This window comes from Oryctolagus cuniculus, chromosome 4 (assembly GCF_051225735.1).
Source record: "Oryctolagus cuniculus isolate XC-2025 breed Fujian yellow rabbit chromosome 4, ASM5122573v1, whole genome shotgun sequence".
Lineage (NCBI taxonomy): Eukaryota > Metazoa > Chordata > Mammalia > Lagomorpha > Leporidae > Oryctolagus > Oryctolagus cuniculus.
In genome coordinates, this window is record NC_142870.1 from 52,386,174 (window position 1) to 52,412,375 (window position 26,202).

At 44.7% G+C, this 26,202-nt stretch overlaps 1 protein-coding gene across 13 annotated transcripts in view; it reads right to left on the bottom strand.

The window, feature by feature from the left end:
* RIOX2 (ribosomal oxygenase 2) overlaps positions 1 to 21,596 on the bottom strand; it is a 28,333-nt gene extending 6,737 nt beyond the window's left edge. For 6 of the 13 annotated variants that reach the window (XR_016232399.1, XR_016232398.1, XM_008267076.4 and 3 more), the window contains exons 1-5: positions 21,467 to 21,596; positions 15,141 to 15,610; positions 8,332 to 8,451; positions 7,132 to 7,260; positions 2,980 to 3,083 (exon numbers count right to left, since the gene is read on the bottom strand). Coding sequence is in view for 7 of the 13 variants with exons in the window: in XM_008267076.4 (XP_008265298.3) it covers positions 2,980 to 3,083; positions 7,132 to 7,260; positions 8,332 to 8,451; positions 15,141 to 15,572 (785 nt within the window). In the remaining 6 variants the exon portion in view is untranslated. Of the gene's footprint in view, positions 1 to 2,787; positions 3,084 to 7,131; positions 7,261 to 8,331; positions 8,452 to 15,140; positions 15,611 to 20,799; positions 20,937 to 20,996; positions 21,396 to 21,466 lie in introns of those variants that run through there. The other 7 variants (XR_016232402.1, XR_016232403.1, XR_016232400.1 and 4 more) reach the window with 4 other exon arrangements.
* Positions 21,597 to 26,202: the final 4,606 nt, after the last annotated feature.

Sequence of the window (26,202 nt, forward strand, 5' to 3'; positions counted from 1 at the left end):
TTTGACTTTCAATTAATTTCATATTACTCAGTATAAAAACCTAAGGCCTCCATCAACTTCCCTTCCTCCCCATTCCCAGAGACTCATTTGTAAGGTTAAAGGTGGGAAGCTGGGCTTCATCCATGATTTCTGTTAAAGATAGTAGAAAACTAACCTTACATAGTCCTAAGATGGGAAGCTTAAAGGACCAAATTTTGTTAACTAATGTGTATTTGGAAAGCTTCACAGGAAATTTTTTCATCATAAAAAAAAAAAAAAAAAACACAAAAAAAACCTGATGTGTAAAAACATCTAATATAAACACATTTAAAGTAAGAGTGAGACCTCTGAACTGTGTAACTGAACAGTTAAATGTTGTTTTCCTCTGTTACTAATAAAGGAGGGAACCCATCCATCAGTAAAATATCCACCACCATCAATAACATCAGAAAAACATATCTCTGGTTTTACTGGGGTAGAATGTAGAAACCAATGGCCAAAACTAACATGTGGGGCTAAGTGCCAGTGTTCAATTACCTTTGCTCTTTCTGGGCTGAGTTAGAACTGGCTCATGCCAGAATGCATGCTAATCTAGGGCACATACTCTCCTGAAATACTTCTTAGCCATTCAAAATTTTCCTGTGTCACCAGTGGATCTCAAATTGGCAGCTATGTGCAAAATGGAAATTCACAGTGTAACTTCTGCTTCTCTCTCAGTAAGCAAAATTAACACTTGTATACTTCCTTCCCAGAAAAGTGGCAAAGGAAGACAAGTGTCACCTGAGAGCCACATTCCCCAAGACATCCTCTACCTGGCCTCACTACTTTGTCACATAATGCTTCTTGAACTTCCTTCTTTTTTCAAACTTCAACCTGGAAAACACATGCAGTTCTCAGGAACACAGTTACATGCTTCCTTTGCAGGGTTACAGAGGGAAGGCATATCTTAGAACCTTCCAAAATTTAAAAATAATACTTCTTAAGAGGCTTACTTTGTTAAAACAGTCAAATTAACTGCCTTCTGTCCCATACAAGTAGCTCCAAATGCTTCAACCACACAAACTTAACAGGGGTTAGGGAGAAGCCCCAAATCCTCATCCAACCACGGTAGCTGAGGGAGCACCACCAGGCTCAGGGCACAGCAGCCTCTCTGGGAAGCACTGGTCCTCGAGGTACATTTTGCCCATTCTTGCTCCAGCACCACCAAGACTCACATCCTTCCTTCGCAGTGCTCATCCAAAGCCCTGGTCAGCAACTTGTTAACACAGAAAGACCTTCCCCAGCCCCAGGTGACTAGGGAAGGGTGGGTGGGACCCAGGGGCTGGGAAGGAGAAAGAAATGCAGGTACTTAACAGCAGAAGCAAATGCTAGTGGATTGAGTGAGAAAAAAGGAGGGTTAAGGATGAACAGATGCTGGCTCACAATGAGCCTAGGTGTGAGTGAACAGAAGCTGAGCAAGTAAGGGAGGATGCATTAGAAAACCCGTTGGTGACAGACAGACAGATGAGACATGCAGAGCACGAGGGGTGGCTGGCAGCACTAATGACAGACACTGAAAGCTGCAAGGTCACTCACAGGACCAACTGTGAGGCTGCCAAGGTCCAGAGTGAACTCTGGTCTCCAGCCCCTCTGTCACCTAGCCCTTCTATGGTTCCCAGGACTCACTCCCTCGTTTGTTCTTGTTCTTCCTAAGCTGGCTTCAGTGTCATTCTGTTCATCAACTTTGCAGGGAACCAAACTAGCCACAGTGACAAGGGTATTTTTCAAAAGAGAAGTCTAGTAACACAAGCGTGGCCTTCTTCTACCTGTGGGCAAAGACAGCACTGACCTCAGACCAGGCTCAACTAGTTCCTCCACTAAGTTTCCTAGGCACTGGCGTGAATTTCATACTGAAAAGTCACATGAGCAAGCAGAGGTATGCTCACTAACCTGTTTTTCAAGTTAGGGCTTTGAAGGCAGGAAGGAACTTGCTGCCCCTTGGGCCTGGAATGTCCTCTCCTGCACTGACCTTCTGACCCACCCCTGCTGACTTGTCCTTTAAGACTCACTGGGTTTTGGTGTCAAGTCATTTCTGAAACCTGTCCTGATGCCCAGCTTAGCTAACTTAAGTGCATTCCTCTATGTTCCAAGAAGCTCCTTGCAGGCCTCCCACAAAATTTATCCCACTGTTTGGTAACTGCTGACATGTCCGTCTCCCATCCTCTCACGACTTCTAAAGCACTGGTTTCCCCAGAGCCCCAGCAACTACCACAGAGTCTAGTGTGTGTCTGAAATTAACTAATGAGTGCTATTTTTTAAAATGTGATTTGGGGCTGTTATTTTTGGAAATAACTCTTACAAAGCCACCGCCCCATACTTGTCATGTGATAAGGCACTTGTTGAAACAGAACATAACTTTAATGGGAATCGTTTCCAACACATGCACATGCTTCTTGTTCCCATTGTTCACGCTGCCTTTCCTACTTTAATTTCAAGGACTACAAAAAGTAGAGAACAAGAGAGTTCGACTGCCTCTACCAGGGGTGCTGAAGACATTTGGAAGCAAAGAGCAGTGATGGTGGCTTCATGCGTCATGCAGCATGAATATAATTCATGCCAACAAACTGTACATTTAAAGAGGGTTAAAAATGGCTATGTTATGTGATGTTGTTATCACAATAATAAATAAATGGGGGGGGGGACTGCAAGGCCAGCTTTGCATCACTGACACACCCACATATCCACAGCTATAGTTTTTTTCTTTCCAAACCATGGGACTCTATTTGGGCAACTCCCAGGATCGTTAATACAGTGAGAGTCATGACTTGCCCAGGAAGAAGTTCAAGCGGGCCACTCAGCACCTGGGTCATCAAAAGAATCTGGAAGTCAGCATGGGAGACAGAAGCCCTGGGGTCTGGATGCAAGCTGCTGGCCAGTTCCCTTGTGCCCCTTGTGAACATGGCTGCTGTGAGCCTTAACTCAGAGCTATCCTAGGATGCTGGGCAGGGAGGCAGTGGTTACTTGTTCTGGTAGGTGCTGATGGTCACGTGAGTAGAGTGGGCCAGCCCTGGAGGAGTGTCCGCCTGATGAATGGTCCCTCTGGGAAAGTATAACAAATCTCCTGGCTGAAGGAGAAAAGGGGAGAAGAGGTTAGTAAGCCCACCTTCACAGTCCTCTTTGTTGTACAAAGATACATTTCAGCTTTGAGCTTCAGTTCCCCATTCTAGAAACGTCAGCTTCACAGGGCAGTCTGCATGCTGAGTTCATGTGGTATCCAGCTAGCCTAGCTCTATTCTGTCCTCCAGCTTATCAGCGTGAACCACAATCTAGCAGAGGCTTTCACAGTACCAGAAGTCACCACCCCTCTTCTCAAGCTGAGACCAGAAAAACTTGCAACTACCCAGCCCTGACTCAAGGCAGATGGCATCCTGTGCCTGGGAAACCTGCTTCCTGCCTCTCAAATTCTGCAGTGGTTAACAGTAGAGTTTCAGAGCTTCACAGTCACGGCCTCTTACTGGCCAATGATCTAGAAAATGTACTTCATAGCTCAAAGCCTCAGTTTCTTTACCTGTAAAATGGAGAGAATGGCCCCAAACCTTACAGGCCTATTGTGACGATTAAAGATGATGCTGTTTCCAAAGCTCTTGGGGCAACGATGGGTGTGTGGTTGTTCATTATTTTACCTACCATCCCCTAACCTCCTCTTCATTTTCTAGCTCTTCCAGGCAGGGTCTGTTTCTCATACATCTTACATTCCCAGAGCCTAACCTAGCACCTTGCACACAGCCTAGACCAATAAATGTTTAGATGAATGGATAAAAACTGTACAACTCTTATTTGAACATAAAATATGAAGCTAAAGATGGGTCATTTTCTGAGGCAGCTGAGTTTCTTCCAACCTATGCCTTTTTTCTTCCAAGCTGGTGGATTGAAATGGTGCCCCCAAGCTACTCCTGCCCTGTGCTTCCTCTTCCCTGTTCCCACCGAAACCTATGGGTTCTACGTAACAAGTGCCTCAGGAGAGGAGGGACTCTTGAGCTGCCCCTCTCCCATCTGCAGCTCAAGAGTTAAGACCATCAGTCCTGGAAAGAGAAATCAAGAACTCTCATCCTAAAATAACTAAGATCTTCCTCAAGACAGGGGGCAATACAGGGTGCTTTAATAATACAGGGTGCTTTAATAATTTTGTAGAAAAATGGAATTAGAAGTTTATTAGCCGGCGCCGCGGCTCACTGGGCTACTCCTCCGCCTTGCGGCACCGGCACACCGGGTTCTAGTCCCGGCCGGGGCACCGGATTCTGTCCCGGTTGCCCCTCTTCCAGGCCAGCTCTCTGCTGTGGCCAGGGAGTGCAGTGGAGGATGGCCCAAGTGCTTGGGCCCTGCACCCCATGGGAGACTAGGAGAAGCACCTGGCTCCTGCCTTCGGATCAGCGCGGTGCGCCGGCCGCGGCGGCCATTGGAGGGTGAACCAACGGCAAAAAGGAAGACCTTTCTCTCTGTCTCTCTCTCTTACTGTCCACTCTGCCTGTCAAAAAAAAAAAAAAAAGTTTATTATAGTGCAAAAACTTTGAAATCCAAACACAGTTTAATAATTCACATCTTCCATGGACTTTATGAAGACTCCAGGTATAAATGGCTATCAAAATGTTTTTGCACCAAAAGAAACATCAAAATTATTTATTGGGAGGTAAAGAGAGAAATACAGAGAGTGAACACATGCTCCCGTCTGATGTTTCACTCCCCAGATGACCTCAACAGTTGAGGGCCAAAGTTGGGAATTCAATCTTGGTCTTCATTGTGAATGGCAAGAACCCAAGCATGTGCATCATCACTGGTGCCACTCGGTGTCTGCACTGGAAGGAAGCTGCAATCAGGATCTGGGTCTGAAGCCCAGATGCTCCAGTACAGTTATGTAGACATCCCAACTGGTGTCTCAACAACTATGCCAAATGCTTGCCATTCAACTTGCTTTAATTCCATTTCTCCAAGAACTTTTTGAGTACCCTCATGACTATCATTCACTAAATGACACTGACCAATGCCCTCAGATATACACCTGGTTCACTCCACGAGCACTGACCAATGCCCCGTCCCTTGCTGGAAAGGGAAATGAATCCATCTTCCTCCCAGGGCCTCCAGAAGGAACACAGTGCTGCCAACTCCAATCAGATCCAGTCTGGACTTCTTACTTCCAGAACCATAAGACAATAAATTTCTGTCGTTTTAACTCATGCAACACATCACACTAATACAAAGAATTTGATCATAAAATCAAAGTAATAGTTTTACAATCTGTAATTTAATAAACAGGAAACTAAGACTCTGATAATACCCCACTTTAGGACATGCAGCTAGTAAGTGACACCAGCTGAATTCAAACCCAGCTGTGTCAGAATGCAAGAACAGTGTGGCGTTTCCATTACAGAGAAGTCTTTACCCTGAAAGCCTAGGTTTGGTAGACATGTGGCACAGGCTACACTGGATTGGTGGGAAAAGGGTGAAAAGGCTTCCAGACCCTCACTGTGGGCCCCACGTTGTGCCTCCACCAGAGGGACTCAGTTTCCTATGGCATATATGGGGCACTTGCACATAACCTCACCTGTAAAGGTCCACCAATGGAGACCACACGTGAGTGTGCACATACACACTTGGAAAACACAGCACTGCACCACGCTTTCTCCTTCCAGGAGACTCAGGGCTCCTCTCTGAAGCACTGTGTAGTACCTGAGTGTCTAATGGGCATCTGCTTCCTCTCCTCCAAGTCAAGGCAACAGCACAAAGCATCCACACCCACGACACTTGAGGACCACGATAAACCCTCAGCTTCTCAGGCAGGGCATGTAACCAAGTCATCAGCCCAAGAAGCTCAGCTCTGGAGACCACAGACATCTTGTCTCAGCCTTTAGCTTATGAAGAGTAAACCAAGAAGTCTATGGAAACATGCTTCCCCAAGAGCAGAGGTCAGTACACTCTGTCTGTGAAGGGCCAAATATAGAGAGTAACTGTTTTTGGTTTGTGGACCCTGAGGCCTTGGGGCAGCTCACTGACTCTGCTGGGGTGGCAGGAGTGCACAGAGTGCACACTGGGGAATAGGCAGGACTGTGCTCCATGAACCTGATCTACAACAGCAGGCAGCAGGCCAGATTCTGGCCCACTGACAGTGGTTGGGTCACTGCTGACCAAGAGCATAAAACAACCAAGGTAGTTACATTTACTGGTCATCTGTTAGTGGAAGTCCCCTGTGATACAGGCGCCACCTGAAGAAGGGAGACTGTTTCTCCCAGTTATTGGCAGGCAAGCAGACTTTAAAATCAAGAAAGACAAGATATTAAGAATTAGACACTATTACTTCAAGATGCAAGAAACAGAAAAACAATAACATATGCAAACACATCAGACTGGTAGAATCTTTGGAATGATTTGAGTCAACTACTGTTTTCTTGCCACTACAGGAAATTAAACATATTTTTAAAGAAAGGGAATAAAAATTAATTATGGAGCTATTCCTCTCCCATTCGGTTTTTTCTTAACACTCTCTCCTGCTGGGAACAGCTATGTTCCCATGCAGGCCAACTACTCTAAGACAGGTTTTTCTCAGCAGCAAAAAGCCAAGGAACCTGCACAGCATCAAGGCACCTGGCTCCCTGGAGGAGGTGCTTTCATAATTACGTCTCTTCTGATGACTACCTGCAGGGGCACAGACAACTGCTACATAATCGGGAGGAAAATGGGTCATATGGGAATTGTAGCAAGAGAAAAACTAAGGGAGTCCTAGTTGTGCTCTGCTTCAGCAACTTACAGACCCATGCTATCTTCTGTCTTATATGTGGAGAAGCTGCCCCAGGACAAACCTTCCACTTTTACCCTAAAGAAGTCAGTGGTTCACTGAAATTCAGTTCATCCCTGTTGATTTTGGATCATGCATGGGGACAAGTTACTTGGAAAAATGAACAAAATACATCTCAGCTCACTGTGCTAAGCACAAACCACCAAGGCTCCTTCAGAAACTGAACGTGATGGTACTGCTAACTGCAATGAAGAGCCTCCTGCCCCAAGACCCACAGGTTCACTCCCATGGGGATCCTACACAAACTCTAAACCATGAACCTGAAGCTGTCCTAGCAACATAGAAAACCCAACTCAGAAGAGGTACCCACAACAGCCAGCCCATACCTTCAAAGTGAACTCATGTGTCGGCCTTCCAATCCTATCCTCGGCCTCCACGCTGTACTCCCGAGCCAGAGGCACTGTCGGGTGGTACAGACGCCAGTGTTTCTCTCCTTCCAGTTGCAGGATAAAAACCTATAAAAAGCCGAAAGTCCTGGGAGTATCAGAGAGCTTCCTGACAACTGATGAGCTAAGTGCTTCCAGAATACTAGCCCTGGAAGAGCAAGTTTCAGATAAAAAATACAAATGAAAGATCAGACATACAAGCCAATATAACACTTAATTTAAGTTGCCACACTAGTTTCCATTTTGAAAATAGGTAATCATGAATACTGATACTGGATCTTCCTTCTTGCAGTTTCTTAGAGCATTGCCTAGTTCTTTATATCCCACCATCTCATTCCTTTAAATCCTCTATCAGACAGCTGAAATCTCATAATCTCTGACAGGAAAGCTGAGCTTCAGACATTACTGAATGGCTAAAACCCTGAACATTGAAAGGGCTTTGGCAGACAGGAAAACTTCAAGTTTCTTATTCTTTATTCTGCCAAGTATATTTTACTGCCCTAATAGAAATATTTTATAAAAACTTTTGGAAAATATTTTGTTATCAAATAGCTCTCAAAGGGGAAAAAAGGAACTTTTTAGTAGTAACTCTATGTTCACACCTTGTGTTAGTACAAAAAGTAAGCTATGAAATACCTAAGCTGAAGAGTTGACTTTTTCTGGATACCACATGAGCGAAATCAACACTTGTCTTGGTGCCAGTGCTTAAATGAAACCAGGACCTTCATTCAAACTGCTTCAAGATTTTCACAAATGGAACAAAATGCATATTTTTGGCAGCTACTGAAGAGCAAAATGAAAGCAGATGGAAGGATAATTCGTGACCTAACCTTATTAAGGACCAGAGTTCGTGAAATTAAAGAGGCCAATCTCACTTTCCTATACATGAAGCCAGTGGATACTTATTTCAAAGAAATGTGTGGTTCCTTATATTAGTGAGGATGGAAACAATCTCTCCCTTGAGAAGCAGCAGGAAACCAGTTTGGTGTGATTTTCTTTGGCCCAACAGTTAGAGGAGACTGGGCATAAAGAGCGGACCCAGGCCCTACCTAAGAGAACAGGAACCGACCCTGAGAACTCCACTGCTCTGGACTCACAGCCACTCCTGTCTCACACCAGGCACCTTTCTTCCTCTCTTACCTCGACATCATCATAGTGGGGTGGGAGGCCCTGAGATCCTGCAGGGGTTATATACACATTCGAGCCAACCAAGGAGCCGAAGTAACATTCCAACTTCTCCTGGATCCTCCAAAGCTCATCCTAAAGAAAGGGGAAAAAAAGGAAAAAAAAAAAAAAAAAAAAAAAAAAGGACAAGGGAGAAAAGTGAAAAACGCATTAGAAATAAAAGACACTATCTTTATCACTTAGGGAATCTTTAGTGCACAGCTATTGTAGGCCAGATACTTAGAATTAAGCAGAGGACAAGCCCCATACCTCTGCCCTCAAGAATCTTCCATTCTAGTGGAAAAGCCCCATGGGAAAGACATGAGCATAAAAATGAGACTGGTAGGGCAGGCAACAGGAGGTCAGGAAGGATTTTAAGCAGAATGGCTGATCCGGTTTTAAAATCTTGCTATGGCTACTGTGGGGAGAATGGGTTGTAGAAAAGCAGGAGTGACAAGTCTGGGTGCTACTGAGAGTGGGAGAGGGGTAGAGAGAATCAGAAAAGTCAGGATGCATCCAGAAGCAGCACTGCAAGGACACTCTGGATGAAAGAAGGGGTCCAGAAATAGGAGGAATAAGAACATATTCCTAGGATCTTGGCTTGGGCTATTAGCTTCCGGGTTCCACTAAAAAGACTTGCTAAAAAGCAAGTTTTCAGGAAGGGGAAAAAAAAAGATCTACAGCAGAAATGTTAAGTCTGGGGTGCTAAGCATGAAGTTCTGGCAGAAAGTAAAGGCTGCATGGGGCTGGTGCTGTGGCATAGCGGGTAAAGCAAACACCTGCAGTCCCGGCTGCTCCACTTCCGATCCAGCTCTCTGCTATGGCCTGGGAAAGCAGTACAAGATGGCCCTGGTCCTTGGGCTCCGGTACCTACGTGGGAGACCTGGAAAAAACTCCAGGCTCCTGGCTTCAGATCAGTGCAGCTCCAGCCATTGCAGCCATGTGGGGAGTGAACCAGTGGATGAAAGACCTCTCTCTCTCTCTGCCTCTAACTCTGCCTTTCAAATAAATAAATAAATCTTAAAAAAAAAAAAAAAAAAGGGCTGCAGACTAACACGGGGAAATGCCTACACACAGTGGATATTTAAAGCAATGGGAGGGGCCTGCGCTGTGGCACAGTGAGTTAAGGCCCTGACCTCCAGCACTGCATCCCATATGGGCAGTGTTCTGATCCAGCTCCCTGCTAAAGTGCCTGGGAAAGCAGCAGAGGTTGGCCCAGGTCCTTGGGCCCCCACACCCTCGTGGGAGACCCAGAAGAAGCTCCTGGATCCTGGCTTCAGATCGGCTTGGCTCCAGCCATTGTGGCCATTTGGAGAGTGAACCAGCGGATGAAAGACCTCTCCCTCTCTGTCTACTTCTCCCTGTAACTCTTTCAAATAAATAAAATAAATCTTAAAAAAAATTTTTAAAAAAGCAATGGGAACATAAATTGATAACCCAGAAAGAGGGTATAGGCTGAAGGAAGACAGAGAACGTCTACAGAGAGGGAAGAATAGAGCCAAGTAATGTTCCCTCTCTAATCACATCAGCTTTTCAGGGCTCCCGTCAGACTGAAGGGACTAGAGAAGAGCTGCACAGACCTATGAGAGAAAGAGATCTGGTTTTTCCAAGGTAGATGAGAGGAGGGGAGGTAGCAAGCAGGCTATGCAGACACTAGCACTTCCTATGTGCCAGGCACTGCTTCTAAGTAAAAGACATGATGTAGCCAGATTCAAACCCAGAATGCCTGGCCCCAGGGTTCATATCTTTAAGAAAATTTAAGAAAAGACAAATCACAAAGGACACTAAAGAGAACAAACTTCTATCTATGTGGATGCATAGTGCCTGGCACAGAAGACATGACAATATCATAAAAAATATTTGCCAAGCAAACCATTGACCATGGCTTGGGGTCAATTCTACCAAAGGACTAAAAAAGGATCTTTAATATTAAAAATACCAGGTAAGAAAGTATTTGGTCAGTACGAACAAACTTTTATGAGACATCTTTATATAGTCCAGTGGGCTTCTATATTTATAGATTTTAGAGTTTCCGCTTAGCACAGGAAAAATAATTTAATGGTATCCAAGTAGCTCCAAACACTTATCAGAGCTCCCAAGGAGCCTAACTTATTTCAGGCAGAGGCCAGTGGGACCTGGTTCTGTAATTATATTTATACAGTCCTTGGAACCACCAAAAACCAGGGTTCACTCTAAGTCCTTCAGGACTGTACGGGTGACCTTTTGGCTCCCAACTGAAGCATCAGGACACATAACTGATAAATATGTCTTTTTTCTTCTAAAAAGTTACCAAAAGCACTTTCAATTGTACAATTCTCCAGTTTCTCCTGGAACTTCAACTTCTGAATCTGCCAAATGAGGCTGCTAGAGAGAGGTTTAGGGTCAATCCACAGGGGCCAAGCTGTAGTAACAAGAGAAGCGACTTCCTTAGTTTCCTTAGTTATAAGCTGAAGATATTACCGCTCCCACCCTCAGACTGTGGGGAGCAGCATGAAACCACCTGCCTTGAATGCAATCCTCTTAGAGCTGCAAAGCGGTACACAAGTGCCACTGCTTCCCCAAACTAAGCCCAGGGCTCCTGAGATCTGTCTTCTTTACTGTGTGACTCCCAGCTATGTCCAGAGATAGGGAGGAGAACTCAGAGCAGTCAATGCAGGCAAGTGGAAGTCTATCTCCTGGCTGTGTATAATCACCTCTCCACTTCCCACCCTACAGAATCAAAACTGAATGCTATGGCAAAGGCCAGAAGGCCAAATGCTTAGTCAAAGGCAAACACACAAAATGTTCTTCTACACTTCAAAGAACATCTTTCAAAGTATAGCAGTAAAATGCCTCAAATCTGGACTCCGTTACCCTTACCAGCTTAAAAGCTATGCAAAAATCCCATCTGTGAACGCGTTTTTCCACATGAGATGGAGACCACAATGGCAGCCCTATTTTAAATGTGAAATGTGGAAGGTCCCACACTTAACACATATGAAAGTGTGTGGTGAACTATAGCGTGCTATAAAAAATGAAAATAGTCATCACTATTCCCCTCACCCCGACCTCTTTATGGATTATCCAAAACATATGGGGAATTTTTTATGGCTCTCTGGTTACTTCCTTGCTCATTTCAGACTAACTACACTAATGGGGTATACACAGCCTAAAACCCCCTAAACAAAGGACTAACTGCTCTACCAGTCTTAACCTGGACACTAAGGTTTTCTCTATTCTGATGCAAATATACCCATTCCCACACACAAGGAGCACTAACTCTCCTCATGCTACAGAATTTAGAACCCAGGGTCTAGCATGGCAGGCTGAGTACCTACAGCTCACAGGTCTCCAAGGGCAAATGGTCCATGAGGGACCATAACAAGATGTGTCCCAGTCCAGTCTGGGGGCTGAATTTGGGCTGAGGAAGCTCATCCTTCCTTGTCCGATAAAGCTGACCAAAGAGCAAAGTCAACAGAGCAAAGGAAATGGGTTCCTGGCTACCCGGAATCTTGAAGGAGGAATATGCAGGGCTTAAATGCACAAGCAGAGAAAAGCACCGGGGCAAAGGATTCTAAAGTCATAGAAACCGGGGGCTAGTGCTGTGGCGCAGCTGGTTAAGTCACCATTTGGAATGCCCACATTCTGTATCAGAGTGCCAGTTCAAGGCCCAGCACTCCACTTCTGATCTAGCATCCTACTAATGCATCTTCAGAGGCAGTGTATGATGGCTCAAGTGCTTAAAGCTCTGTCACCCATGTGGGAGACATGAATGGAGTTCCAGACTGCTGGCTCTGGCCTGGCCCAGCTCTGGTTGCTGCAGCCACTTGGGCAGTCAATCAGTAGACAGAAGACCTCTCTTTTCTCTCTCTCCTTCTGTTGCCCTGCCTTCAAAGAATTAAGTAAATAAGCTGGAAAAAAAAAAAAAAAAAAAAACACACAAAACCTCACAGAAGTGGCAGCCACAGAGGACCCCACATGAACACCAAACAATTAGTTTCTACCAGTTTATGAGTAAATTACATCAACTTCACTGAAACCCTGTATTGTCACAGATCTTAGGTTTCTAAAAACATCTTAAAAGTGTACTAGAGGGTGAGCATTGTGGCATAGCAGGTTAAAACACAAGTTGGAATGGCTGTAATCCATGCTAGAATGCCTGGTTCAAGTCCCAGCTCCTCCACTTCCAATCCAGCTTCCTGATAATTCATCTGGGAGGCAGCAGATAATGGCTTAAGTGCTTGGGCCCCAACCCCAGTGTAAGAGACCTGGATGAAGTTCCTGACTCCTGACTTCAGCCTGGCCCAGCTGTTGTACCCATTTGAGGAGTAAGGCAGAAGACAGAGGATCTGTGTGTGTGTGTGTGTGTGTGTGTGTGTCTGCCTTTCAGGTAGATGAAAATAAAAATAAACATTAAAAAAATATCATTCCACTTCTAGTCAGGTAAAGAGTTGAGGCCTAGTTCAGAATCATTTTATCCATGATGTGTGTTTTCTGAATTCAAATCATGATTCAGTCTGACAAATAATTTCTAAATCCTTTTTGGGTGCCATAACCAAAATGTTAGCATTTTCAGGACATTTTAACTTATGATCGCTTCAGATGGAGTAACTGGAATCAGGATTTGCCTTGAGAGATTTTAGCATATTTTATTCATCCAGATGAGAAAAGTAGAGGCATCCAACACAAGCCCTAAGAGGCTCTAACAAGCAGCTCTTGAGTTGAACCATGGCAACACAATTGGGAACTGACACAGACTCAGGGACTAGCAATATGAAGGGACTTCAAAAAGCTTATGGGAAAATGGAATTAAAAAATGAGTTTATTTTGGTGAAAAACTTTCGAAATCCACAAATAGCTGTTTCATAATCTGCAATTTCCCATGAACAATGTGAGGACCCCTTGTATCAGAATTCATTCCTCTCGACATGGACCCTCACTAGCCCCTTTCTCCAACAATGCTGCCATTCTGATTCAGCCATGAGTCACAGAGGTGGGTTTCTGAGTGGAGATAAAGCTTTACCTAAAACTCAGAACAGGTCCTCAACTGTTCTGGGCCATCTGCCATGTAAAGATTTCAAATCTCTAGAAAAGAAGACTAGCTCATGCTAAATCTGCATTTCACAAATATAGAAACTGAGCAGAGGAGATGAATTATTTCCCAAATGTCAATCACTGATACAAAATAAACCAATATTTTTTTGAAAGATTTATTTGTTTAAAAGTCAGAGTTACACAGAGAGAGATCCTCCATCCGCTGATTCACTCCCCAAATGGCCGCACTGCTGGAGCTGTGCTGATCCAAAGCCAGGAGCCAGGAGCCTCCTCCCGGTCTCCCACATGGGTGCAGGGGCTCAAGGACTTGGGCCAACCTCTACTGCTTTCCTAGGCCACAGCAGAGAGCTGGATCGGAAGAGGAGCAGCTGGGACCAGAACCTGCACCCATATGGGATGCCTGCACTTCAGGCCAGCGCGTTAACCTGCTGTGCCACGGTGTCAGCCCCATAAACCAAAACTTTAAATAAATTTTTAAATTAAAATTTTATTATTGTGTTGGAAGTCTGGCATAGCAGTTAACACACTGCTTGAAACACTTATATCCCTTATCAGAATGTCTGGGTCCAAATCCCAGCTCTGCTCCTAATTCCATTTTCCTGTTAATACACACTCTGGAAGGCAGCAGGTGACAGCTCATGTACTTGGGTCCCAGACAACTATGTGGGAGACTCATTTTAAGTTCCTGGCTCCTGACTTCGATCTGGCTGTTTCAGGCATTTGGGGAATGAACCAGAGGAATGAAGACATTCTTTCTCTATCTGCTACTCAAATCAGTGTCCTAAATATTTGTTAAAATGTTTTAAGAATCTGAACTCAAAAACCAAAGCTATCTTCCACTCATGATTGCCTCACCAGGAGCAGTTCCAGAACTGTGCCCCTCATTATGACTGGTTTGGCTTTATAAGGGTTAAGTCCCTTTACTGAACCCAAACTTCGTATGTGATCTGAAGCATCCACTTACATACCCAGATGTAGGCAGTAAAAGGAGGCAACTTCAGGAACACAATCACCTTGATGCTAACATGCCTTAAATTACGACAGGACAAACTAAACAGTAGTGTCTACCTTATACATAACCATAAACCAGCCCTCAAATCATGCTCCTAGAGGTATAATGCTACTTTAATAACTTTCTAAACTTGCAATACAATGTAGCTTCTGGAGCTCAATGACCTCTAACAAGGTCCAACCAAGTTCCTGGAGGTTCTAACCAAGAAGTATTCAGGAATCTCCTATGTCAGAATGTGCTTAAAGAGAAACAGGAGAGGCCTGTGCCATGGCATGCGGATAAAGCCACTGCCTGCAGTGCTGGTATCCCATATTGGTGCCTGTTCGAGTCCCACTGCACCACTTTCAATCCAGCTCTCTGCCATGGCCTGGGAAAGCAGTGGAAGATGGTCCAAGTCCCTGGGCCCCTATAGCCATGTGGGAGACCTGGAGGAAGCTCCTGGCTCCTGGCTTTGGATAGGCACAGCTCCAGTCATTGCAGCCATTTGGGGAGTGAACCAGCAGATGGAAGATCTTTCTCTATGCCTCTGCCTCTCAAATAAATAAATAAATAAATCTTTTAAAAAAAAAGAGAGAGAGAAGCAGGATCTCTGTAGCATTTGCAAACTGGCAGGCAGCTTCATCATCATCATCATCATCATCCCACATATTCACCCTTAGAAGATCTGAGGCCAAATGGGCCAAATGTTAGCCTTTAATACACATGGGAATTCTGTGGTGGTGGTGGGGGAGCCCATTACCTTAAATCTCTGAGGTTGATGAAACTGAATGGTAGCCCTTTTCTGATCAAAATCTTTCCTCAGTTGAAGAAAGTGAGCTTTGCCATCTTTATTTAAGACTTTCTTCTTCCCATTGACACATCGGCAGACATTCACATCTCTTCCATAGTACATACCCCGGCTGCACAGACTCTTCAGATCTGTGAGCCTGAACAGAGACTGGTAATAGGTGGCCAGTGCAGGGTCATCTCTCTGGATGAGAAGGGGCTTCTGCTCCCAGAATTCCTTAAAAAAAGTGTCTATCTTGACCGGTGAGATTAGACTTTCAAAGAGATCATGGGGGCTGTCAAAGTTTAAAGTGGAAAGGCCATCAGCCACCTCCACCTTCACCTGTTTACAGGGAACAGGCCCCTCTTCCTTCCCATTTCCTGCAGGCCTTGCTTTCTTTGGCATCGCTGTATCTTCAGACCAGGCAAAGAGGAAATGAAAACCTACCAAAGGAACAAAATACATACGGTTAGGTTTATAAGAAGTGCCAGTATCTGTGTTAGTGGATCATATACACACACAATGCACATGACCAGGACAACTTTGTTACTTCCTCCAGGATGTGAGACAGCCTTATGCCAATGTCCTTTCTTCCAAGGTATGATTCAGCTTCAAGCACCACTCAGATTACATATTCACCTAAAGGAAAACATCTTTCTCTTGTACACAAGCACTAAGTCATTATTTATAAGGAGGTATAATTATCCCAAATTAAACTGCAGCAGCAATGTCTAGTCAGGTTTAGTCTATAGCCATTGACACCACAAAGTCAAAAATCTTGACTTTGGCTATAGTCAATATCAGATCTGAAACCTAATTAGATGCACTCTAAGTTACACACATTTGACTGGAAAATGACCAATAGTTGCTCACTGACAGGTTCTCCTCCCTCCAGCATCATCCCCAACAGCTGTTCAGGAAAAAGCCAATGAGCACTGGACCTGTGGTGTCACCTGGTGGCTGGAGGGAGAAGCTGCCTGCCTCCCAACCAACCACCTGAGCCTCCTCACTTCCAAACTAGAACTCATTCATGAAAATCGCCACATTATCAGAACCACCCCCCTCTCCTCCCCACCCCCTGCCGCCCCACCTCCACCTTAACAAAATTAGTAAGAACTTACTAAGGGCTGAAAATCGAAGGCCAAACCTTTAAAAGGCAGTGACTTTTTAACTGAAATAAGACATGATTAAGATGCAATCTCAGACACAAGTGCTTTTCCAATTCGAATGTGCACACAGATCAGCTGGGCATCTTGTTCCAGTGCAGGTTACGATTCACTAGCTCCACGGCAGGGCCTGAGAGTCTGATTTCTAGCAAGCTCTCACAGGATGGTGCTGTTCCTGGTCCACGGCATGTTTCTGAGGAGCAGCAGGAGCAACACTCCCAAGGCCTCTTTCAGAACTGCTCCCGACCCACACTCACAATGGAGGCCTGCCTCTTCTGGGTAAAAAAAACTGCAACTCAAATTACTTAACTTTCTTGAAACTACAAAATACAACTTATCTGAAAGGCAGGGAGAGAGTGAGAGATTATCTCCCATCTATTGGTTTACTCCCCAGATACCTGCAACAGTAGAGGTTACATCAGCCTGAAGCCAGGAGCCTGGAACTCCATCCAGGACTCCCTCATGGGTGGCAGGCACCCAGGTTCTTGGGCTATCACCTGCTGCCTCGCAAGGTGCACATTAGCCAGCAGATGGAACTGGTACTCCAATAGGGGATACAGGCATCCCAAGCAACTTATTACTCATTGTGCCAAATACCCACCCCTGCAAAATGCTATTCAGGATGAGTATCCCTTCTACTTGGGACCAGAAGTGCTTCACATTTTGAAATACGACATGAGACAAATGCAGGATGTGTCTCCAGTCTAAATTAAACATCCACTTATATTTCAGACACATCTTATATGCACTACTTGGAGGTAATTTTACACATTATTTTCAGTGTGCCTGTGTTTTGACTGTAACACAAAGTAAGGGGTGGGATTTTCCACTTGTCATGTTGGCATTCAAAAAGTTGCTAATTCTGGAGCATTCAAGATTTTCAGTTTAGGGATGCTCAATTTGTACTCCCTCCCCGCCTTGCCCTCCCGGAGAAGGACTTTTTCTACCACATTAAAGGATTCCCTGACCCCAAGAAATGTTAAGAATCACTGTACTTAAGCAAATTTTTCCAAAGCCTAATGACTTATTTAAAATGTTATGGTTTCTACTTTGTTATCAGAATGGCAAGAATGTCATTTTCTACTATTTTCTCCTAGGTGGTGGACTGAGCTTGCAGACTGAGTAGGGTTACTGTTATGACCTGGAACACATTAAAATAATGTGCTACATACTGCAGCAATTAATTATAAAACAACTTTAAGGATGCAACTAGATAGAAATTAAAGGAATTGAGAAGTAGAATAATCAAAATAAAGTCTCCTTTTAGCTTCTAAATTATGTGCTCACAAACTACTGTTTTTCAAAAGACACACAAGACTACAGTAGAAAAATTAATATAAACACTAAAAGCCTACAGGACAAGTGCAAGGGCTTATGCTTGGGGCAGGGTGGGGGGAACCTTTGTTTTGGGATATGTGCTCATGTTCTGATATTGCCTATTCCTTTTAAGCCAACAGACCAGCTTGAATTCCCAAACCAAGAGTCAGAGCTTCACAGAGGCAAAACTTTGTTAGTACTTGGAACTCTTAAGTGAAGCAGAAATACAAAAACACATTCACATTCTGTACTATGTTACAGAAAAGAGTTACCATAGCAGGCCTGCCTGCCACCCTTAGCAAGCCCAGCTTGGGCTGACTACTGTGAACTTGGATTTCAGGAGGGTTCTACCACCATTAAGCATAGCTTCCTGTGCCTAAACTAGGCAATTTGTCCTGAGCCTCTATCTGCTTTCCTTCTGGAAGTGCAGAATTTTGGTTTGTGCCAGATAGAGGCTGCCTGCCTAACTAGCCCCAGTACAATCCCTGGGCACTAAGTCTCTAATGAGCTTCCAGGTGGGCAACATCTTACAAATGTGGACAGAGCTCGTTGCTGCAGCAATTAACTACATCCCCAGTGACTCAACCTGGAGAAGACTCTTGCAGCCTTGCAGCCAGTCTCCCCAGGACTTCCACCATGTACCTCTTCCCTGGTAATCGCACTTGGTATCCTCTTGATGTAAATCAGCAGTCCTCCTAACAAATTGGGGATAATCAAGACAGTCTTGGGGATCCCAACACATCACTCATTTAGTTTTTAAAACACGTTGTTAGATTGGCTTATTATGTTTGTTTCACTAGTAGTACCCTATAAAATAATTTTACATTTAGCCATACATCTCGTCTTCACAACTGGTCAGTTTAAAAGAGTTGTAAGCAGCGTGAAGATACAATTGAAAGGCTTGTTTTCTCTCAGTATAATATACGAATGGAGGACAAGCACATCTCCAGAAACTATGCTAAACAAAGTGTACCAAACACTTCAGCCAAAATAAAATTTCATAGGGAAACTTTCCCATCTACCATGACTAACACAATACACCCCAATACTGCCAATACTGCATAACAAATGCTTTGGTTAGAATACAAAATTCATTCCTTATAATGCCAAAAGTGACACCATTTATTGTTTCTCTAGGTTCATGTTGAAATGATTTGAGGCTCAGTTCCTTAGAACCCAGTTTAGAGATTACTGGACAAGCATACTATTCCTGTGATTCTCACACTACTCACAATATAAGATGAAAATTCCTTTGACATGTTTTGGAGGATGGAGAAGACATGACACACCCTATCATATTAAACTTACAAAAGTGCTAAGACAAATCACAGTTACAGAAATAGTAAAAAATAAAAATGCATGTGTAAGACTCCATGAAATAAACAAAAGAATGCTTTGTCTACATTATAGGGCCAACACAATCCTGCATATAAATCTCACAGACCACCCACATAGAAATTCAAATATTTCTATGAAACCATAGGAAGAAAAGCTTTTGAAAAGTAGTTGTTTCTGGGGCTGGCGCTGTGGCTCACTTGGTTACTCCTCCGTCGGCAGCGTCTGCATCCCATATGGGCGCCAGGTTCTAGTCCTGGTTGCTCCTCTTCCACTCCAGCGCTCTGCTGTGGCCCAGGAGGGCAGTGGAGGATGGCCCAAGTGCTTGGGCCCTGCACCCGCATGGGAGACCAGGAAGAAGCACCTGGCTCCTGGCTTTAGATCGGTGCAGCGCCAGCTGTAGCAGCCATTTGGAGAGTGAACCAACATAAGGAAGACCTTCCTGTCTCTCTCTCTATATATGTCTACCTGTCAAATAAATTTAAAAAAAAAGAAAAAGCGGGGCTCTCTGAGAATGTGAGAACCTTCAAAAAAAAAGAAAGAAAAGTAGTTGTTTCTAATGAGTTGACTATCAGCATTAAAATGTAAAGAGTAAGCCAAACGCATCAGTTATTCCTTGGTAACTGCCCCACAAAAACTCTACCAAGAATCAATACTGATGCCCACATCATAGTCAGCAAACACCATCTTCATAGTTTTAAGGTGTCCTAAATTCCTTTTCTACAGTAATGACCAGGAAGTCACACCAGCTTCTGGAAGGGACAGCTATTTGCACATTCCTAGAACTCAGCAAGCATGACACTTGGGAGAAATATTTGCTGAATTTCTCATTTTATCATCTTTTGTCTGTATACAATTGTAGACAAAAATCTCAGGGGCCGGCTCCTTGGCGCAGTAGGTTAATCCTCCGCCTGTGGCACCTCCATCCCATATGGGCACAGGTTCTAATGCCAGCTGCTCCTCTTCCCAACCAGCTCTGCTGTGGCCTGGGAAAGCAGTGCAGGATGGTCCAAGTGCTTGGGCCCCTGCACCTGCATGGGAGACCTGGAAGAAGCTCCTGGCTTTGGTCGTTGCGGCCATCTCGGGAGTGAACCAACGGAAGGAAGACCTTTCTCTCTCACTGCCTGTAACTCTACCTCTCAAATAGATAAAATCTAAAAAAATTTTTTAAAAACCTCAAAGGCCCATACAAGGTAAATAGATGCTTCCTGCAGTGGGTCTTCTGATGGCTGCTGATTTGGGGATCCTAAGAGGGTTCAGAGAAAATGTCTATCAGGAAAACAACTATAGATTTCACTTTTTGGGGGGACCAAAAATAAACTCACCTTCTAACTTAATTTCCCCCCCAAACTTTTTGAAGTACATGCCTATCTTAAGAGCTAACAGGTAACTGACATCAGTGGTTATTACACGCCAGGGGAAGAGGTAGGAATGTTTACACCTGAGCAGGGTTTGAGCACAGTCTGCAGCATCACCAGCAAGGCTGCTTAACAAACTTCTGGCTCCCAGGTAAAGCCTACGGGGTCGCCACTTTCGCAGGCCGGCACACTGAAACCCGCAAGGGCATATCCAAGTTCTCCAGATGAAGCAGAAAATCCACCAACAGTGACCGCCAGTGGACCCCTGCTAAACACAAACACCACGCATCTGACAGAAATTATCTACTGCTTTTACAAGGCTGCCCAGGCTTACCGAAGCAAGTCTTTTAGGCCCACAGACTTTTTTTTTTAATCATTGCAGACACGTTCTGTTGCCTACAACTGACTGTCTGTCATCCTTTTGGTGCTTAATTTGAGAGAGAAAATAAGCGGTACCTCCTTAGGTATTTTGGTGACCGAGAGGTTACGAGGGATGAGGGCCCCGGGCAAGCAATACCACCCACGTGATGGTGGAAGGAGCTGAGTAAGCCAGGCGCCTCCACCCGGTGATGGGGTCCGAGTCAGCGGGGCAGTGGGAAAATCGGGTCCTCTGCACTCCCAGGCCGAAAGCAGGGACACCTGCTCCTACGAACCTTTCAGTAGCCGCTCTAGGATGATTTGTGAGTAACAGCAAGAACCGGAAGATGGGCTGTGGTGTAAAGGCCAGGAGTGCCAGGAGACACTTGGCTCGCCCCGCCCGGATGCCAGAATTTCAGGTTCCCTGGCGGCACCGCGTGGCTCTGGGGCTTGGCCTAGGCGGGGCGGTGCGGCCCACGTGTCGGCCGCGCCCTCGTCCAAGCCCCCAAACTGCTCGTCCCAGGCTAAGGACCAAGGGCCTGGCCTGTGTGTTCCTCTCCGAGCCCAACGCGTTCGCGAATCGCCTCGCGCCAGACCCGGCGTTTCCTCACGGTCCGGCACGTGCGTCCCCGGCCCCGCAACCACAACGCCGGCCAGGTCTGAGCCCCACCGCGGCTCCCATCCAGACCCCGCCTGCGCCAGGAGCTAGAGGAGCGCGGCCTGCGAGGTTACAAACAACCCCGGCGAGGAGAAAGCCCCCACTCACCCGGCACGGCCTAGAGCGCGCCGCCGCGAGCGGACCGGGGCGGCACGGCGGCGGGGCGGGGCGGGGCCCGGCGGCGTGCGCACGCTCCGGGGCGGTGCTCCAGCTCCGCGCCCCGCCCCCGGCCGGCGCGTGCCGTCGGCTTCTGGGCGTGTCCCAGTTGGGACCCCGCCTCTGGCGCCCGGGCAACCCAGGAGTTCTGCGGTACTTATACATCAAAGGAAATAAGTTTTGTTTTGATTGGGAATGACATGGCTTCCTATTCCGGGTTCCTTTTGTAAAGGAGAAACTGAGGCCCTGAGAAAGAACGCTAACTGCTTAAGTGTGGGGAGCTGAGGGTTCAGTCTCTCCAATTGCTTTTTTTTTTAAATTGTACTTAAGGTATACAGTTCATGCATTTCATATAGACAGATTTAGGAACACAGTCATTCTGCCTCTACCCTTCCCTCCCTCCCGGCCACGCTGCCACCCTTCCTCCTCCTCCCTCTCCTATTCCTACTCTTAATTTTTACAAAGATCTTTCTCCAGTTCACACATGTAAGGTTAATCCTACACTAAGAGTTCAACAAATGGAAGAAAAAAAAAACATTGTTCTTCAATAGTGGAGACAATGGCTGTGAACAATCATCACATCTCAAAATGTCCATTTAACTCCAATACATTACATTTTAGGTTCTCTATTACTTACCTCAGATCAGGGAAAACATATCTGTCTTTTTGGAATTGGTTTTTTAAAAATAATTTTTAAAATTTATAAAAAGGGAACAAATTTTATATGTAGAGCACCCTACCCTCCCTCTCCTCCACCCTCCACCCTCCTTAATTTTCTTTCTAACTTTTACAATGACAAACTTTCAACTTATTTTATCAGCACAAGCTTAACCTTTCAGTAAATAAAGAATTCAACAAATAGTGAAAAAAACCACTATTCCTCAAGAGTATAGACAAGGGCAATAAACAATAATCAGATCTGAAAATGTTGATTTCACTTGTTTTGTATTAGTTACCATAAATCAAGGGAAACAAGGTATTTGTCTTTTTGGGACTGGCTGATTTCCCCAAGCATAATGGTCTCCAATTGTGTCTATTTTGTTGCAAAAGATAGGATTTCATTCTTTCTTAATGGCCCAGTAGCATTCTATCCTGTATATATACCACACTTTCTCTACTCAGTCATCTGGGTTGATTGCAGGACTTAGCTATAATGAGTTGAGCTGCTATAAACATGGGGGTACAGATAACTCTTTCAGATGTTGATTTATTTCCTTTAGGTAAATTCCCAGGAGTGGAATGGCTGGATCATATGGTAGAACTATTTGCAGATTTCTGAGAAATCTCCAGACTGTCTTTCATAACGGTTGTGCTAGTTTACATTCCCACCAACAGTGGATTAAGGTACCCTTTTCCCCACATCCTCACCAGTATTTGTTATTTTTTTAAATTTTTGGGTGGTAGCCTTTCTAACTGGGGTGAGGTAAAACCTTATTGTGGTTTTTATTTGCATTTCCCTGATGGCTAGTCTTACCTTGAGCATCTTTTCATGTGTCTGTTGGCCATTTGTGTTTCATCCTATGAAAAATGCCTGTTCATATCCTTAGCCCATTTTTTATCTCTCATCACTTTCTCAAGGACTCTATGACTGCTATGCTGCTCTGTACCAAGTCAACTGTACTTTAATTCATTCTTGCTGTGGAGAAAAAATTATTTCTGGTTTAAATTGAAAATTCTTTGTGATCATGGCTATAGAAACAAAGGAAAAATGCAATTATTTAAGTAACTTTGGCCTATCACCCTGTTAAAAAATTTTTTAAATCAATTAAACTTAGTAGAGTTTACTTGGGTAAAGCAAATGATTCAGGAATCAGGTAGCCCCCAGAATTAGAGCAGGTCCTGAGAACCCCAAATAACAAAATGATCTGACAACATTTATAGAAAAATGAAGTTATAGAAAACAACTCAATTGGCTACAGCTTAGTCAACTGGTTACAGCTTCACTAGCTACAGTTTAACAAATTAATTGTTTACAGCTATGTCAGTTGGCTATAAGGCCTTCTGCAACTAGTGAAAGCTCAGTTGCTGTGAATAAACTCTTCCTTGGTTTGGTCTGTTGGACCCAGTGCAGGGGCTGAGTCTGGATCAATGCCCTCTTATAAATATATTTAGCAACTCTCTCCTGTTGACTTACTATCTGGAATGTCTGGATAGAGAAGCACAAATGCTTAGACAGGGTGATCAATGGCATGTCTGTGTCTGGCCTGTGCCTTTGCTTTGGAAACAGTCAAGGAAGATTGACAGGAGGTTGTTATTTTATTCTGTCAAGATGACTGAGACCAGTGGCTGTTTCTTTTTTTTAAGAATTATTTATGTACTTTAAAGGCTTATATGTATATATATATACATATGTATATGTATATGTATATATATATATAGAGAGAGAGAGAGGAATATCTTTCATTGTGCCACGCCAAAAGTAGGAGCTGGGAACTCTATCTAGGTCTCCCATGTGTGTGGCAGGAGCCCACACACTTGGCTATCTTCGCTGCTTTCCCACACACATTCATAGGGAACTGGATTGGAAGTGGAGCAGCCAGGACTGGAATCAGAGCTCATGGGAAGCCAGCATCACAGGTGGTGGCTAACTCGCTACATCACAATGCTGGCGATTTGTGATGCTCTAGTACACCGGAACCAGTGGGAACACAGTACACCTTTCTCTAATCTTTGTTCCAAACTACTAAGAATACAAGCCTTGAATTATTATCTGCAAGGTGTTTCACAGACTTCTCACTTCATTCTCATCACAGCCTTGTAATTACTTCCATTTTACGGCTGAGGAAACGAAATCAGGGGAGGTTAGGTAACTTGCTCAAGGTCACACAGCTAGAAATTGTAGAAACACTACTGGAGCCAACAAGTCAGCTAACCATGGTCCCTTTTCGATGTTACTGCCTCCCATGATCACCAGCAAGCCTCCAGCAGCATTCTTGGCAAAGCAACCCAGGGTTCACATCAAATTTAGGTTTTAGATAAAACACTACATATGCACACTCTAAACTACTGGACCTGATGTTGATAATGTACTTTGTTTCTATTTTGACTTCAAAACATCTACTCAAGATAATACAGAATGGACTGGCATGGTGCAGTGTGTTAAGCCCCTATTTGCAACACTAGCATCCTGTATCATGGCACTGGGTGAATCCCAGCTGCTCTGCTTTCAATCCAGCTCCCTGCTAATGGGTGTCAGAAAGCAAGGGAAGATGGGCCAACTACTTGAGTCCCTGCTATCCACATGGGAGACCCAGATAGAGTTTCAGGATCCTGGCTTCAGCCTAGCCCAGTGCTGGCTGTTGTGGCCATTTGGGGAGTGAACCAGGGATGGAAGATCTCTTTATCTCTCCCTCTATCACTCTCCCTTTCAAATAATAAATCTTACAAATAACATAGAACAATAGTGATGTTACAGGGATATGCCCAGTATCTGTTTGTTTTTTTGTTTGTTTGTTTGTTTGTTTGTTTGTTTTTTTAGTACTTTGTGTCCAAGGTTTAAAATAAAGTCCTGGGAGCAGCCTGGTGTAACAGGTTAAGCTGCTGCCCATGACACTGGTATCCCATATCCCAGCAGGCTCTGCTTCTGATCCAGTTTCCAGCTAAAGCGCCTGGGAGGGCATATGGAGGATCTCTCTCTGTCTCTGTCACTCTGCCTATCAAATAAATAAGTCTTTAAAAAATATCCCAATCTCAACACAAGCAACCATTTTCCAGAAGATACACTAGTCCTAAGATGTCTAACAGAACATTCCACATTGATGCCATCTCTGCTGGGGAAAACCATGTATCTTGAATAGGAGTTCCTTGAATGCAAAATTAGTCTTTCAATATGTTCTGACATTTTCGTTATAATCCAGGATACTTAGTATGGCAAACAGAAAAGCCCATGATGATCATTTCCTCTTCTGTGCCTTGCCATCTCAGTGAAAAAACAGGAAGAGGGAGAGACTGTGAGAGTGTAGGGGAGGAATGGGATGGGCATAGCCGATGATCCATTTATTTTGACCAAGATGCTCCTGGGAGCTATCATATTCCTAATGTATTGCAGGCACTGTTTCCAGGTTTGTTTTTGTTTTGTTTTATTACTTTTGCTTTTGGTCTATTGAGTTTAAAGCTCCTCCTATATTTGATGGGTGCGGGAGCCGAGAGAGACTGCAGAAGACCCGGAGCAGCTCCATAGCTGCTGGCCTAGTTACCATCACGCCTCCGGGAGGAGCTGCTGCTGGAGTAGCTGCCCCGGCCTTCATCACTGCAACCTAGAGCAGCAAGATATAGACCCAGCAGCCACCTGCCCACAGCAACCTCAGCACCGCCACACAAGCCCTGCACCATGAGCAACACAGGAAGTCATGGAACCTGTCACAGGGATAAAAAAGTCATTGCAACAAAGATTTTTGAATAGCTAAATGGTTCAATGTAAAGAGCAGATATAGTTTCCTCCACAGGATTGACACCAAGGAAGACATATTTGTACACCAGACTGCCCTGGAGAAGAGTAATCCCAGGAAGTCCCCTCGTGGTGTAGGGGATAGAGAGACTGTGGGGCTGGATGTTGTTGATGGAGAAAGGGGTGTAGAGGCAGCAAATACTGCAGGACCTGGTGAGATTCCAGTTCTAGCAGTAAATGCACAGCACAGCACAGCACACCGTAATCATTGCAATGACCTGCTGAATTCCCAACATAGTGA